Source organism: Callorhinchus milii, unplaced genomic scaffold (genome assembly GCF_018977255.1).
Source record: "Callorhinchus milii isolate IMCB2004 unplaced genomic scaffold, IMCB_Cmil_1.0 Scaffold16, whole genome shotgun sequence".
Lineage (NCBI taxonomy): Eukaryota > Metazoa > Chordata > Chondrichthyes > Chimaeriformes > Callorhinchidae > Callorhinchus > Callorhinchus milii.
The window spans coordinates 16,284,637-16,298,459 of NW_024704757.1; the positions used below are offsets into that span (position 1 = coordinate 16,284,637).

General features: G+C 48.1%; 1 protein-coding gene across 1 annotated transcript in view; it reads left to right on the forward strand.

Moving 5' to 3' along the window:
- The first annotated feature begins 622 nt into the window (after positions 1-622).
- Positions 623-13,823, forward strand: part of tnrc18 (trinucleotide repeat containing 18) — a 46,122-nt gene continuing 32,921 nt past the window's right edge. The window contains 4 exon segments of the mRNA XM_007906148.2: positions 623-792; positions 8,572-8,697; positions 10,270-11,820; positions 11,823-12,092. Of these exon segments, the coding sequence (XP_007904339.2) occupies positions 762-792; positions 8,572-8,697; positions 10,270-11,820; positions 11,823-12,092 (1,978 nt within the window). The 5' untranslated portion in view covers positions 623-761.

The following is a 13,823-nucleotide window of genomic DNA, read 5'->3' on the forward strand; positions in this document are numbered from 1 at the left end:
CAAATGTCATCTGTTGTTGTTGTTACACTGGGGATTGCAATGATGGGAACTGACGTCCATCTGCTGTGCATTGTAACCATATTGTTTCCCTGAACCAAAGCCCTGGCATTGGCCAGAGATACATTACAGTGTGACGTAGAGGATACTGCAGTGTAAGCATTGCAATGGGGGCTCCCCTTTTTATTAATAAAATAATGCCAATCTCATTCCAATTCATTGCTTAGAAAATGGTTTTGAAAAGGAATTGGGACTTGGCGGGACCCTGCTGATGACAGACCAGCTCAGTCCAGCCTGGGGCTGGGCTCATCATCAGTAGGACTTGGAAGGGTAGACCGACCCCTGGGGGAGGGGATTCTTCTCACTCAGCATCTGTTAACCCCGCAAGTCAAAGCCCTAATGGGGAGGGTGGTCCTCACTGGGCAAGCAGTGTCCGGGGAAGCTTACCAGGCGGTGCTTTCGATAGCAAACAATGAGTGTTTAGCTGGGGGTGATTCTGCTTGTTCAAGTTAGCTTTGGTTTGAGTGGGGCTTTGGGTTGTTCACTTGGTGCTGGTGTAGGTAATGATGTGGCGGAGGGAGCCTGACAATGTCTCTCTTTCTTCTCCTCTCCTTATATCAGGTGATACTTACCCCAATGGCTCAACTCCCTTCCTTGGGGGTTTTGTCGCCAGTGGCCTCGGGACCTCGTCTGCTCCTCATGGAACCCCCGCTCCTTTGCCCTCAGATCCATCCTTCCGCGGACCCAACCCTACGAATATCCAGATGGCACAGCTCTGGGCTGCTCACCATGAAGGTAAAAAGAAAAATTCTCAACCACTTTTCGTGTTGTGCTTTTTGTTGTGCTGGTGATTCACATGAAACAGAAAGTTAGGAGCTTGTTGGTAAGTGAGTTGCAGAGTTCTGTTTTACAATTTCAACTTGTGGTGAAATGCCCCATCACATCTTATCACTTTTTCAAGGGACCTTGAAGTTATCGAAGTTCCTCTCCCACTCAACACAGCTGGAATGCTCTATCACACAACAGGGGAATCACTGGTTACAACATTGTTAGCTTAGCAGCACACAATGGCTCACTGTTACACCATCCCCTTGACAAATGGTGGATGACGTCATTGGCTGTGCAATCACACAGCAACCCCCCACTGTCCCCCCCCACCCCCAAACACACACAGTATCAATAGGGACGGCAGAATCCTATGCTCGTTTTCTCTCTCTGGTTTAATAACTCCAGCCATTTATGTAGCAATCGGGTTCTTTCCACTACTTCTTGAATGACTCCCATTGTTGTCTCTCCACAACCCCTCCCTCCCTCCCACAGACACTTTTTTGTGTAGGAATTGACGTAGGCACCAAATGTGGATTGGGAAACAAACAAACTCCAGCGTGGGGAGGAGGGGGAAATAACCGGAACACTGTTTCACATCCCCCACCCTGCCCGTCCCACCATCAACGGTCAGCCTTTCTGCCCCCACGCTCCATCCCAGAATCCCTCCTTCCATCTCCTTCAAGGCCCTTCACAGCGCCTTTCCCATAATGGTTGTTTCTGTTCTGTGGAATCATGGAAGATTGTTAAATTGTTAAATTCAGTGTGGATTTGGGCAGAGGTTGTGTTTTCCAAAGGGAAGGATGTGACTCACAGGAGACGATTGGCCTCAGAATGAAGTCACAGTTTGCACCTGCCTCAACCCATTCTTCATTAGCAGATCTTTGGAACATTCCGCTTGTATGTAGCACATTAATAAATCGCCGCAGCATAAACTCCGCAGGTGCCAAGTTGGCCGAGTGCGGTTACCTTTGTGTGTGGTTGAGCTTATTCCTTAGCTGTTTCAGGAATTAATCCCAGCTGATCTAATGTGACAACAATCCTCTTCTTTATGACTTGTTGGGTTTTTAAGACGAGGACTGGATTTCCCTTTTGAACGTGTAGACCTTGTGCCTGGAAACTGAAAATCTGGAAAGCTCAGGTGTTTTCTTAGAGCTTGGCAACACATGTGCGCTCCAACTTCAAAATTCCACCTTGTCCACCTTGCCTGTGAGGGCAGTTTCCATTCACATTTCAGATCGCTTCGAACTGGGTAAAATTCTACAATTCTTCACGTGAGTGATTTTTGAGACGTCCTCCTGACCTGAAAGGCGCTGTATAGAGGTATATTGCATTGCGTAATTCAGCCTTAAAAGGAAGATTTGTTGCCATATCCTCAGACTAAGATTGGCCTTTCTTTTCCTGCTATTGTTCAGCGTGCGTTGTCTCTTGTGTTGGCATCTAGAATAAATTATGGGTGCGGTACGCAAACAGTGGATCAATGGAAATCCAGGACAAGCACTTCATAAATATGACTCATGCAGTTATTGTAATAAATCTGTTCTCCGTTCAAATACAATAAACCCGTCAGTCAGAACGAAATGTGATCCGTTTTTGTGGACCCATGTGAATGGAGGGATCCATATTGAGCGCAGAATCCAGCTAAGCTGTTGCCCACAGCTCTCACTCTCTGCCTCTCTTATAGGTCTCGGCTTGTGCTGAGTTCCAGTTCCATCAATACCATTTGGCACTGCCTCGCCCAAAGTGGCCGCCACCCATGTTTGATTCTTTGCAAACCGTTTGACCACGAGGATGTGGAGTGGGATGATGATAATCCCTACGCTTTGATATAGCACCTTATCACATCTTCGAGACGTCTCAAAGCGCTTCACAGAATACACTGTAATGGATGAAATCCCCTCCCCCTTTTGTGGGGCAGGGAAACAGCCCAAGCCTGATCCTGTCCTGACCCACTCATTATTATTAAGGAATTCATAAATTATTAATAAATTAAGTTGAGGAGGAGCGGGAGAAATTCCACGTGCGTCCATAATCAGAACCTTTTCTTCTTAGAATTTTAGAACATGCACACGTTGGACATTCCTTAAACTCAGCCTTCATTTTGAAGCCGGTAATTGGAAGTGGAATTCTCTCTATCTCGTGCTGAAAACTGCACATAATACTCCCAACTGTGGCCCAGCTAAAGTCTTACGCACATGCAACATTACCTCATTGCTTTAGCATTCCATGACTCAGAACCGTTAAAGCTATCAGGGGAATCTGACTAATATTATATTAAAGGAGTCAAACAGAAATTCGAGTCGCTGCATATTGATTTTCTTCCACTGCCAACAGATACATGTAATGTTCTGGGTAAACAGATTAATTTGTAGTACATTACTGTTAATAACTATTTTTAAAGGCTATAGTTATTGATTTGATATTAGCGGGTGGCTGCTTAATTCTAGTGCGTGTCTTATTTAATCAGAATTCTGATTTTGAAGACAAGTAAGGCAAACAATTGAATTTCGGGAGAGGCACCAGGAAGTATTTCTTTGTGTGGGGGGGGCAATTAACGCTGAGGCCAGGGAACTGGATTCTCTAAGAAATGGCTTGATTTTGTAATGGTGGGTATGCGTGTGGGGAGAATGAGGGGGAGAAGGGTTCTGGAAGGAGGAGATCAAATAAATCAAAAGAATTTCTTCATCCAAACCTCCTCTTTGTAAGCTTGCGATCTCTTCTCAGATGGTTTACAACTGACTTTGCATTTTTGTTAGATATTGTGGATTGGCTGACAACTCACACAACATCACCAAATGTTGTTCAGTCAGTCTTGCACTGTTTCTTTGGCAGTTGGTGAACAATCCTGAGCAGAGAGAGGATTGATCACTGGGAGAAGTGTCCGAGGAAAGCGCTAATGTTGTCAGGAACGATGCCGCTTGAGACCAACCCGTGATGTGTTTCTGTAAAGATCTCCAGCTCTCTATCGCGGATTAAACTTTGCCAACGTGCAGGGCAAAACGCCTTTGGTTGTGATCACGAGCATTTTGAACTCAAATGGGTTAATTGATTGAAATACATCGAAAGTCTCTGCATTAATGTTTCATTGCCAACATAGGGTAAAGCCCTGGTAATGTGACAATGAGTCATTGGGAGCTTTGGAAGTAACAATGTGGGGAGTATAAATACCTTTTATGTGCTTTGTGTTCAATAGACGGTGGTTTTAGATTTCCTGCCCAAGAGAGAGGCTTGATATGTTGTTCTGTTTAATTTCCTTTCTCCTGGAAGAAAGCGTACAGACCGGGGAGGGGGTGGGGTAGGGGGTGTTGTGGATGGGGGGAGCACAACAAATCAATGGGAGGAATATCGTGTGGAGCAGAGAGTGAGGAAGAGAGAGAGAGTGAGACCGAATATGGTCTCTGGTTCGTCCCAATATACGTTTCATTTCTCTTTTTATTCACGTGGCTTTGGCTGCTGAAGCCACCGAGGAGCCTGGGGTTAAGGACCTTTGTGGCATGTTGAGGGCAACACAGCTCACCCGAAAGCAACTTGTCTCTTTGAGGAAGTAAATGGTGACGATGTCCTGTGGCCACTGTAACTGCTTCACCACTCGCTCATCTGTGATGTCCTGCCTGATTGACACACAGACTGACTGACACACACACTGACTCAACCGGACACACACTCAGCAATAGAAAGGCAGTCAGTCTTTCATGTAAACCCCAGCATTGCTGCCCTTTAAATGCCCCAGTCAAGTGCAAAATGGAATGCGCGTAAGTGGGGGCCGGTTTCTGCATCGCTCCAACACCCGCCCCCACCCACACACACACACAGTGCAATAGGAAATGCCCTACCTCTCCAGCACTGCCCCCCCCCCTCCACACACACACATTGAAAAAACTACCGGCACTTTCTGCATTATTTGAAAAGAAAAAGGATTTTTTCCTGATGACCTGGCCGATAACCAGCCCCCACCCCACCCCACACACAGGCAGACAGATACGGAGGATGAGGGAACTGTTCCATGTTTTTTTAATATTCCATGGAGTGGGGGGTAAGAATTGGAAGGAAAGCCCCTCATTACAAAGTAAACACAGAGAGCAGGAAATTGGGCTTTAATCCTGAGTTTGAGAGGTGGCCTCAGGGATTACTCTCTGGCTGGCTGTCAGCAGCAGCTTCAGGGAAAGGGTCTGAAGGGACCTGAATAGACATTCACCCGATAGCAGCGTAATCCTGGGCCCTGGAACAGCAAGACAGCTTGCGACACAGTAACGTGCTTTAACCTCTCCTTGGGCCTCGGAACCACCGCGAGAGCGAGAGAGAGAGAAAAGGGTCTTTGAACCCCATTGCACCCACCACAAGCCGTGCTTCCTGCTGAATTTCCACCCAAAATCTGCTGCCGAGTGCGAGTGGGCTACAAACGGTTAAAGGGAGCATCTGTTTCCTATTGGAGTCTTCGGTTCATATTGTGGGAAAAGGCGCCGGACACGCACAGGACAGTTTAAAAAAATATTAAAAAATTGCAGATGTATCCAAAGTTTTTTTTATTAATTGTTTCCATCCGGACTGAACATCTGTCTGACCTCGCGCACCGCAGCTGTCAAACCTTAGCTGTCCTTTCTTATGAATTGTTATTACTACATATATACATACACACACACATATATATATAAAAATCCTGGCATTTCACACAATGCCTTCACGTTCTGGCAGGACGTCTCAGAGTGCTTCACTGCCTTCAACGTAAAGTGCAGTGACTGTATATTTCTTGTCTTAAAAGAAATTTATGCCAAAAAGAGGCTTCAAAATTTTGGCTCCAATTTAAAGAATTGGCCAAATTGTGAACTCTTAATTGGAAATGCACCATAACACAACTAGACCCAGGGGGAATATCTCCCTGAGGTTTGAAGGCAGCTTTGGATCCCGGTCACTCTTTTCTGTAGGAACGGCAGCCAGAGAGAGAGAGAGAGAGAGAGAGAAGAGATTTAGAGGAACAAAAAGGGAGTGATATATATATCAGAAAAAGAAAAATACAAGACTGGGGGAAAGGGCAGAGAAAAGGACAGAGGAGCGCGACGAGAGTTGATGATGACGATCCTGATCCTTGCATTTGATGCAGCGCATTATCATGTCTTCAAGATGTCTCAAAGCGCTTCATAGAATATATTGTAAAGTGTAGTGACTGTGTATTTTGTGAGCGAGACTCAGTAGCCAATTGTGCACAGCAGCGTCTCACAAAGAGTCGTGGACTGAGTGACCAATTTTTTAAATTACTTTTGAGGCTGAGAGTGAGGCTAACGGCATTGGGAGAAGTGACTGGGTCATTTTATTCACATCGCAACTTTTTCCTTAATACATACAAAATACATTCCGATTCCAGAAATGCCCTTTGTTATCAGAGTGGTGTTTACGTCCTTTTTACGCTGAATCCTCCGCGAGAGGTCGACACTCAGGGCCACTGTCTGTCTATGAGGCAGATGTTCTGTGTTGGGTGAGCAGTGCAAGGCTGTGTTTACTGAAGGCTGTGCACTGCTCAGGAATGGGCAGCTCGATGCCAGAGCAACACAACCCGTCAGCACAGAACACTTTAGTGAGAAGGGAGGAGCATTCGAGTCAGTTTATTCCACTGGATTATGCCAGGGCCAAACATTAGGCTGAAGAAGGCAATCCTTCCCTCCCGACCCCCACCCCCCCCATCCAAACACACACTCACATTACCCCCGCGCCCCCACTTTAATATCAAACAGACATCCTAGACTGATTCAAGAGAGATGTGGTTCCTGAGTTTTTTTAAATCATCAAAAATATTTGGGTTCATATTTTGACCTGAAGATCCTTCAAATGAGTTTTACAATCTAGTTCATGGAGAGAGAAAGTAGTGTGTGGTGTGTGTATGTGTGTGGTGTGGTGTGTACGTGTAGTGTGTATGTATGTGTGCGTGCAGAGATTGAAACCTTTGTCAGGCTTGAGGTTCCTGCTCTCACAACGCTATTGCAAAGGTGTTCCTCATCTTCCAAACATCAGAAATCGCAGTTTAATTGTACTAATTGTATTATCCACAATCCCAGTATCGGGTGTGATGTTGGTTCATTCGGTCCTTCCTCGTTTGTGACTCGGAAGGTTGTGTGTTTGAATTCTCCTGGGACTGTAGCTTGTAGCCCAGATCGATGTTCCACAAACAGTGCTGAGGTTGGGGGTCTGCATGGCCAGACATGCCAGCCTTCTGATGATACTTTATCACCAATGTCCCTCACCTTCCTGTTCAGGTGGGCATTAAAGATTTCATGTTGCTATTGGAACAGGGACGAGAGTTTCTTTCTCTGAAGAACCCATAATAACGGGACAGTTTGGGGGGGTGGGGGCAGTAAACACTGACCCCACGTTATCGGGGTGGCCACTGACGTCACTTCCTCCTGCATGCAGGAGGCCGGCGGTGTTGTACAGTAAACCAACCTGCGCTAAGCTGGGGGGCATTGTATTGGGGGTGTATTAACGAGGCTCTGAGAGGCAGGCCGGGCCTTTGAGCTGAGTTGCTCTATGATTTTACCCTGGCAGGACAGAGGGCGATGGGGTGATGGCGAGGCCGGCCTCCATTTACGAGCTCATATTGTGTATTTTAAAGAACTCAAAAGGGTGGATCTTGTAAGGCCTGACACAGCCCAGCGAGGACAATGGGGAGGTCTCTGCTGGTCATTTCTGCACATTGCTTTGGAAATGGCGGATGTTAAACATTTGCTGTGACCCTTGCTAATACCTATTTAAGCCTGGTGACCCGGCCTTTGAACTTTTAGCCTTCATATACCCTGGTCCATTATCCAGACCCACTGTGGATAGCTCGGCCTATTGGCAGGCCTGATTAACTGCCTTCATTTGGGTTTCTGAAGAATTTCACCTTAATGTAATTGCTACGTACACAGCAAGAGCACAATTTGTGAATTATCTGCTTCATCGATTCACCCCCCTCTAAAGAAAAACTCCCCATGACGGCTCTGCAACCCTATAGGGGACAAACCCAGCCCAGGTGGAATAGAATGGAGAATAATGTTAAATGTCACTCAGTGATAGCGCTGTCTTGTTCTGCTTCACGCCTCAGCAAAGTGTCACGGGACTCAACTCCTGCTTTTAACCAGGACAGGAAGCCATTTTGCATTTCTTGTTTCAGGAAAGGAAGTTGTTTCCCATTATTTCCTATTCGCGGCCGTTTTTGTCTTCCTTCTTCAAGCAATTTTTATGTTCTTTTAACCGGTGAAACTTTGCACATAAATTGGAAATTAGTTGAGTTGAAGCCCTTCACAGCTCTAACTGATGCAAATCATTGTTAAACAGAATCAGAAACTAACAACTTGCATTTCCATACAGAACAATGTAATAATAATAATAATCCTTGTATTTGATATGGCGCATTATCGTTTCTTCGAGTCGTCTCAAAGCGCTTCACAGAACATACTGCAAAGTGTAGTGACTGTGGGCGAAACTCAGAACAATGTCTCGGAGTGCTTCACAGTGACAGGGGTTGGACACCAAAATGGTGAGGAGGGGCCGGGGGGGGGGGTGTGTGGGTGTGGAATGAAAGGTGACTGAAGGAGGTGTCAAAGAGGTAGGTTTTGAGGTGGGCTTTAAAGACTAATAGATAGAGAATAGGTGAGAAGGAGGGGGAGAGGCAGGGAGGACAGATATCAGGAGTCTGTCGAAAGCGTTTAATTATCTGAAATGTATTTACATTTGCTGCCAGCTGATTTGAGACCACATTGTTATTCTCTTGTTTTGCAGGTTATTCACACTTGCCAAGTAGCCTTTACTCTCCCTATATTCCCCTCGGTCACTTGGAGCACCCGGCCAGCAGCAGCCCCATCCTGGCACAGCTCACCCAGCACAGCCTGTATGAGGCTCAGAAAGGTCAGTAATGCTCGTGTTTGTCTAAACTCCATGAAGAAACCGGTTGTGTGAGCAGTGAGTTTTCCGTCATGGGAATTATCCGGTATTTGAAGGCATGGCCTTGGTGCCCTGGTTTCCAACGCTGTGGTTTTGGGATCAACAGGTGCACGATTAGGGCCAACACGTCTGCTCTTGGCAAAGTCTTCCTGTGACCTGACACTTCTAATTCTTTAACAATCAATGACTTTATAATGCCCCTGTTCAATGGTTTGACAGATAAATGAGTTATGAGTTTCCCTCTGATTGTTAGGTCCAGTGAGTACTTGTACGTATGGATATCTTTGTTCTGCTGAATACAATGGAAGTGTAAGAGTATATGCAAATACCATTGTAACTAGGAGCAACAGGTATATTTACTTCACTGCTTGTTGTACATTGTTTCTCAATGGGAGTGTTTGCCAGGATCAGTTGAGCAATATATTTTGTGACAATGCCTTCGATCTGGGTTCACAAAAGTTGACGTGCCACAGGACAAAGCAATATCACTTGGGCCTACAACAAAAGCAGCAACAAATGACATTTACATAGTGCCTTTCACGTCGGGAGGAGGTCCCAAGTTGCTGGACAATCAGGGATTTGGACCCTAGCTGGGGTTTGGCATCAGGAGGGCAGGGAGTGTGGGGGTAGGAGGGTGACCAGGGTACAAGACCACGGTAGGAGGGTACAAGGCACTGGCTTGCTCGGGCATAGGGCCAGGGCATCAAGACCTGTTGCGGTGCCATTTGTGCCACCTGGGCTCAGATTGGCTGATGCTCACTCGCAGGTCACCAGTTGGAAACCAACCAACTGTCAAGTGACCTCAGGCTGTTTGTGTCTGGCTGCCGCCTGCCCTCTGTGTGCAGTGGGAGAGGAGCCAAGACACCAGCGACTAGACTGAAGAGAGTCGAACATTCGCCATCTCGTGTCCACACAGTCCTTTCCAACTCGTGGTTTAAACCACTCCCCCTGGATGTCTGGGGAAGATCAGCCAAGCAGTCAGCAACCAAAGGGTCATGACTGGTCTGTCAGGCTCAACCCAATTCCCTGGCCAGAAAACCCTGGATGTCAGTGCCCCCTGGTGGCCGCAGCGTGCATTACCCAGCTCTCTTGCCTTTGGAGGTGAGATGTGTGAGATCTCAACTCCTGTTTGAATTGGCACTGCCTTGTTTACAACAACAATTTGTATTTACACAGGGGCAGCATCTCAGAGCGCTGAACAATCACGGAGCCTGACGCCGAGCTGGGGGGAGGGAGGGAGGAGGTGACTGTAAGCACGGTCGAAGAGCAAGTATCTTCAGTCATGATCTAAAAGAGGGGAGAGAGGGGGCAGTGCAGAGGGATTGGGGGAGAGCATTCCAAAATTCCGAAGCTTATGTCAAAGTGTCGGCCAAAAGGATGAGAGTGACATAGCCCAGAATCGCTGGGTAACAAACCAGTAGCTTGCCCTGTATCTGTGTAGTTCAGCTCAATTTTGATATCATTGGAATCCATCAGAAACGGTTTGTGGTTTCTGACTGTACGTCTGCTCATTTGGACTTTTGTTTCTGATTACAGACGGGTATTATTTACCCAGCCATGCAGGCCAAACGTCCCTCCACACTACAACCCACCCCCAGGCCGCCATCTCGCGAACACCAACAAGCCACGCCTCCATCCTGCGGGAGAAGGAGATGTGCCACCCTCACAAAAATGTGAAAGAGGTGGAGAAGTATCTGGGCAGGGAGGCCAAGGAGAAACTGTACAGGACTGAGGTCAATCTCAACATGGGTAAAAGAGAGAGGGACAAGGCCCAGAGGGAGGAGTCGGCCAGGCCCAGGAGCGTAGTGGACCTCACACAAGATGCACGGACTGATAACGATCGGAGGATGCACGCCCTCGACAAGCCTATAAAGACAGCGGAGCACCTCTCCGGCCTTCACAGCCATGCCCACCACTCCCCAAACCGGGGTCTGGGAGAACAACCAAAGGCTAAGAACCCTCTGCAGACCTTGTCTCTCAGCAATTGTAACAGCGGCTCCAGTTCCTCGCTCAGACTCTCGGGACACGAGCTAGAAAGGTGCGGCAAGGACTCAGTCAAGCACGACGAGAACATGAGGCCTCTGTTGCACGTCCCCACAGACAAGCCCAGGAAGTGCGAGGCGCTGCCCACCTCCATGGGCTCGCTGCCCGTTCCCTGCGGCTGCCCCAACTCCCACCCCTCCCAGACTGTCCGCATCCCTTCCTCCAGCACATTCCCTCCTCTTCCCGTCCATTCCAGCCTCTACACCATATTCCCCACTGCCAGGGAGCCGGGGAAAGAACATAAAGTCATTGCACCCACCTTTGTGCCTTCCGTTGGGTTTTACGATGACAGAAATGGGCCCATTCAGATAGCTTCTCAGGCGAGAGATAATAAAAACGACAAAAATAAAGACAAGGACCTTGGTAAAAACGCCGGCGACAGAGCAGGCATTTTGCAGTCCACCTGTGAAAGGACCCCGACTGAGGCCTCCCGATTAATGCTAACACAGGACCTGCCCACGCACTTGGACCTCAAACGGGTAGAGAGCGTGAGGGAGGAGGGGTCGGTCATTCGGTCTAACTCTTTAGCCACAAAGCGGCCAGTGAATTGCGAGGTGTTTGTGAGCAGGGCAGGCCACAGTCCGGCCGAGATTCGAGGCTTGAACAGCGCGGTGTCATCATTGTCTAAGGACTTGGTCAAGTCGGGTTTCGAGGCCGATCAGAGGACACAGGAGCGGGAGAGGTTCCATAGGTCTGGTCTGAAGGATTCCTGTAAAGTGTACAACGGCATGGACGTGGGCAGGCTGCACTTGGAGCAGGCACAGCTAAAGCGTTCCGGCACTCCTGAGACCAAGTGGAAGCCGTTCGAGATGGCCACTTACGCCACCACCCAGATGGCGGCCCTGGCAGCTCAGCACAGTCATGGGCTGCGTCCCGAGGACGAGCAGAAGAAGGTGTTCCTGGACCCCGCAACCCTGCAGCGACCGGGGGGGGTGGGGAACCCCAGCGAGGTGTCCGCCATGCAGAGCCTCATCAAGTACAGCGGCAGCTTTGCCAAGGGCTCGGCGGGGAGGTCTGGCAGTGGCAAGAAGAGCCCGTTCGGGGGTTGGGCAACATGAAGAACGACCCACACGGAGCCTCCAAGTTACAGCATCTGCCGCTCCAGCAGCTCAGCAAACAGCTGAAGAGGGACCCGGAGAGGCCCGAGAGTGCAAAGTCCTTCGGGAGGGAGGGCAGCGGGTCTCAGGGCGAGGTGGAGGTCAGGCACCCGCCCGTGGGCATCGCAGTGGCTGTCGCCCGCCAGAAGGACAACAGCAGCAAACCCAGCGCTGGGGTGATGGATCGTGATCGCTCGCTCTCCATGAACAGTATGAAAGGTAAGGACGCACTGGGGCGGTGGTGGGGGGGCTCTGTGCTGTGCTGTGGGGCAGGGCTGAGCTGAGCCAGTTACTGACAGAGATGCTCAACGTGGAGGTGGGCTGGGAGGAGAGAGCCTGAGGTCCTTCCCCCCGCACTCCCTCCCAAAGTGCTCGTGCCTCAAACTCTATCCCCCGTTTCCCAAATCCTTCTAAAAAAAACACACGTCTTTATTCCACTGGGATTTTCAATGCTCTTCCCACTTCCCGACTTGCTCAGTGATGCACTTATACATACAGAGCCCTATGAGGACTTTGAAATGTTTTCTTATGTGAAGGGTCTTACATATAAGTAGAGCAAGTTTTTTTTTAACACTTTGGCACTTCAAACCTCTTATTTATTGTTCCTCAAATAATAATAATCCTTGCATTCGATATCGCGCCTGATCACATCATTGAGTTGTCTCAAAGCGCTTCCCAGAATATATTGTAAAGTGTAGTCACTGTGCATTTTGTGGGCAAATCGCGGCAGCAGTGTCCCACACACGGTGGTGGATTGAGTGACCACATTATGTACCTTGGAGACTGTGGTGCACAGACAGGATGTGAAGTTGGGGTCAACTGTTTTGAAGCCATGTCATTTGGAGTTGATGGAGAGCAGTGGGTTTGGGCAGTGGGCTGCTTCTGTCTGTTTGAGTGATGTCCTGGGTTTCAGACTCCAGACACCGAGCCTTGAGCAAGCACAGGAGCAAATTCCACTGGACATCAGCGAGGGTTTAAGTGAAGGAGGATTTTGTGCCTCGAACAGATTTTGACTTTACTGTTTAAAGTTATTCAAAATGTTCTGTACAGAGTAGACCTTTACAGCACAGAAGGAGGCTATCTTGCCCATTGTGTCTGTACTGATTCTCTGTATGAGCTATCCATTCAGTCCCATTCTCCTGCCTGTCTCTCTCCCCTCCCCCCTAACTAACTCCCCAACCTTTTATACTGTATTTCTCCTTTTCAAATATTGATCTAATTCCACCTTAAAAGCTAATATCGATTCTGCCTCCACCACTCACTCTCCCAGGTTTGGCATTCCATATCCCTCTGTGTGTTGAGTACATCTAAAAAATATATTCTCCTAACCTCTCCCTCCCGTTGCACATTTGCTAACAGCCGTAAATCTGTGTCCCTCTGGTTCCTGACTCAACTGGAAGTAATGTCACCCTGTTTATTCTCTCAATTCCTCGCCTCATTTTAAAATTCCACAACCAGGACCCCTCTCAATCTCTGCTGTTCTAGGCAAAGCAGCTTCCTATTTCCCTCTAGTCTCTCCTCAGTGAAACCCTCTTATTCCTGGCGTGTTGCATTGACCTTGTGTAAGAAAAACAGCCCACCTTTTCCGTGCTGACACCCTCAAGAAGACAAGTGTTTTGCGAGCTTAAAACCACTGAAAGAACTGAACGAGTCTTACTTATAGCAAAGAGAAAAACTTTTCTTTCCTGAAATCAGAATGTGCATTGCGTTTATTTTCCGCTACTTAACTTGGGATCTGTTTGAAACCGAAAGTAAGCGCCAAATCCTTTCAATGACTCAGATGAAGGCACTCACTCCCCCACCCCCCCGCCCCACTCCCCCAGTTAAAACATTGGTCGCACACTTCATGGCTGGTTGTGAGCCATTGGGCTGTTGGGCTCTCCTACAAAATATACAGTCACTTTACCGTTTACTTTACACTTTAAAGCACTTTATAGTGAATCCTTTGAA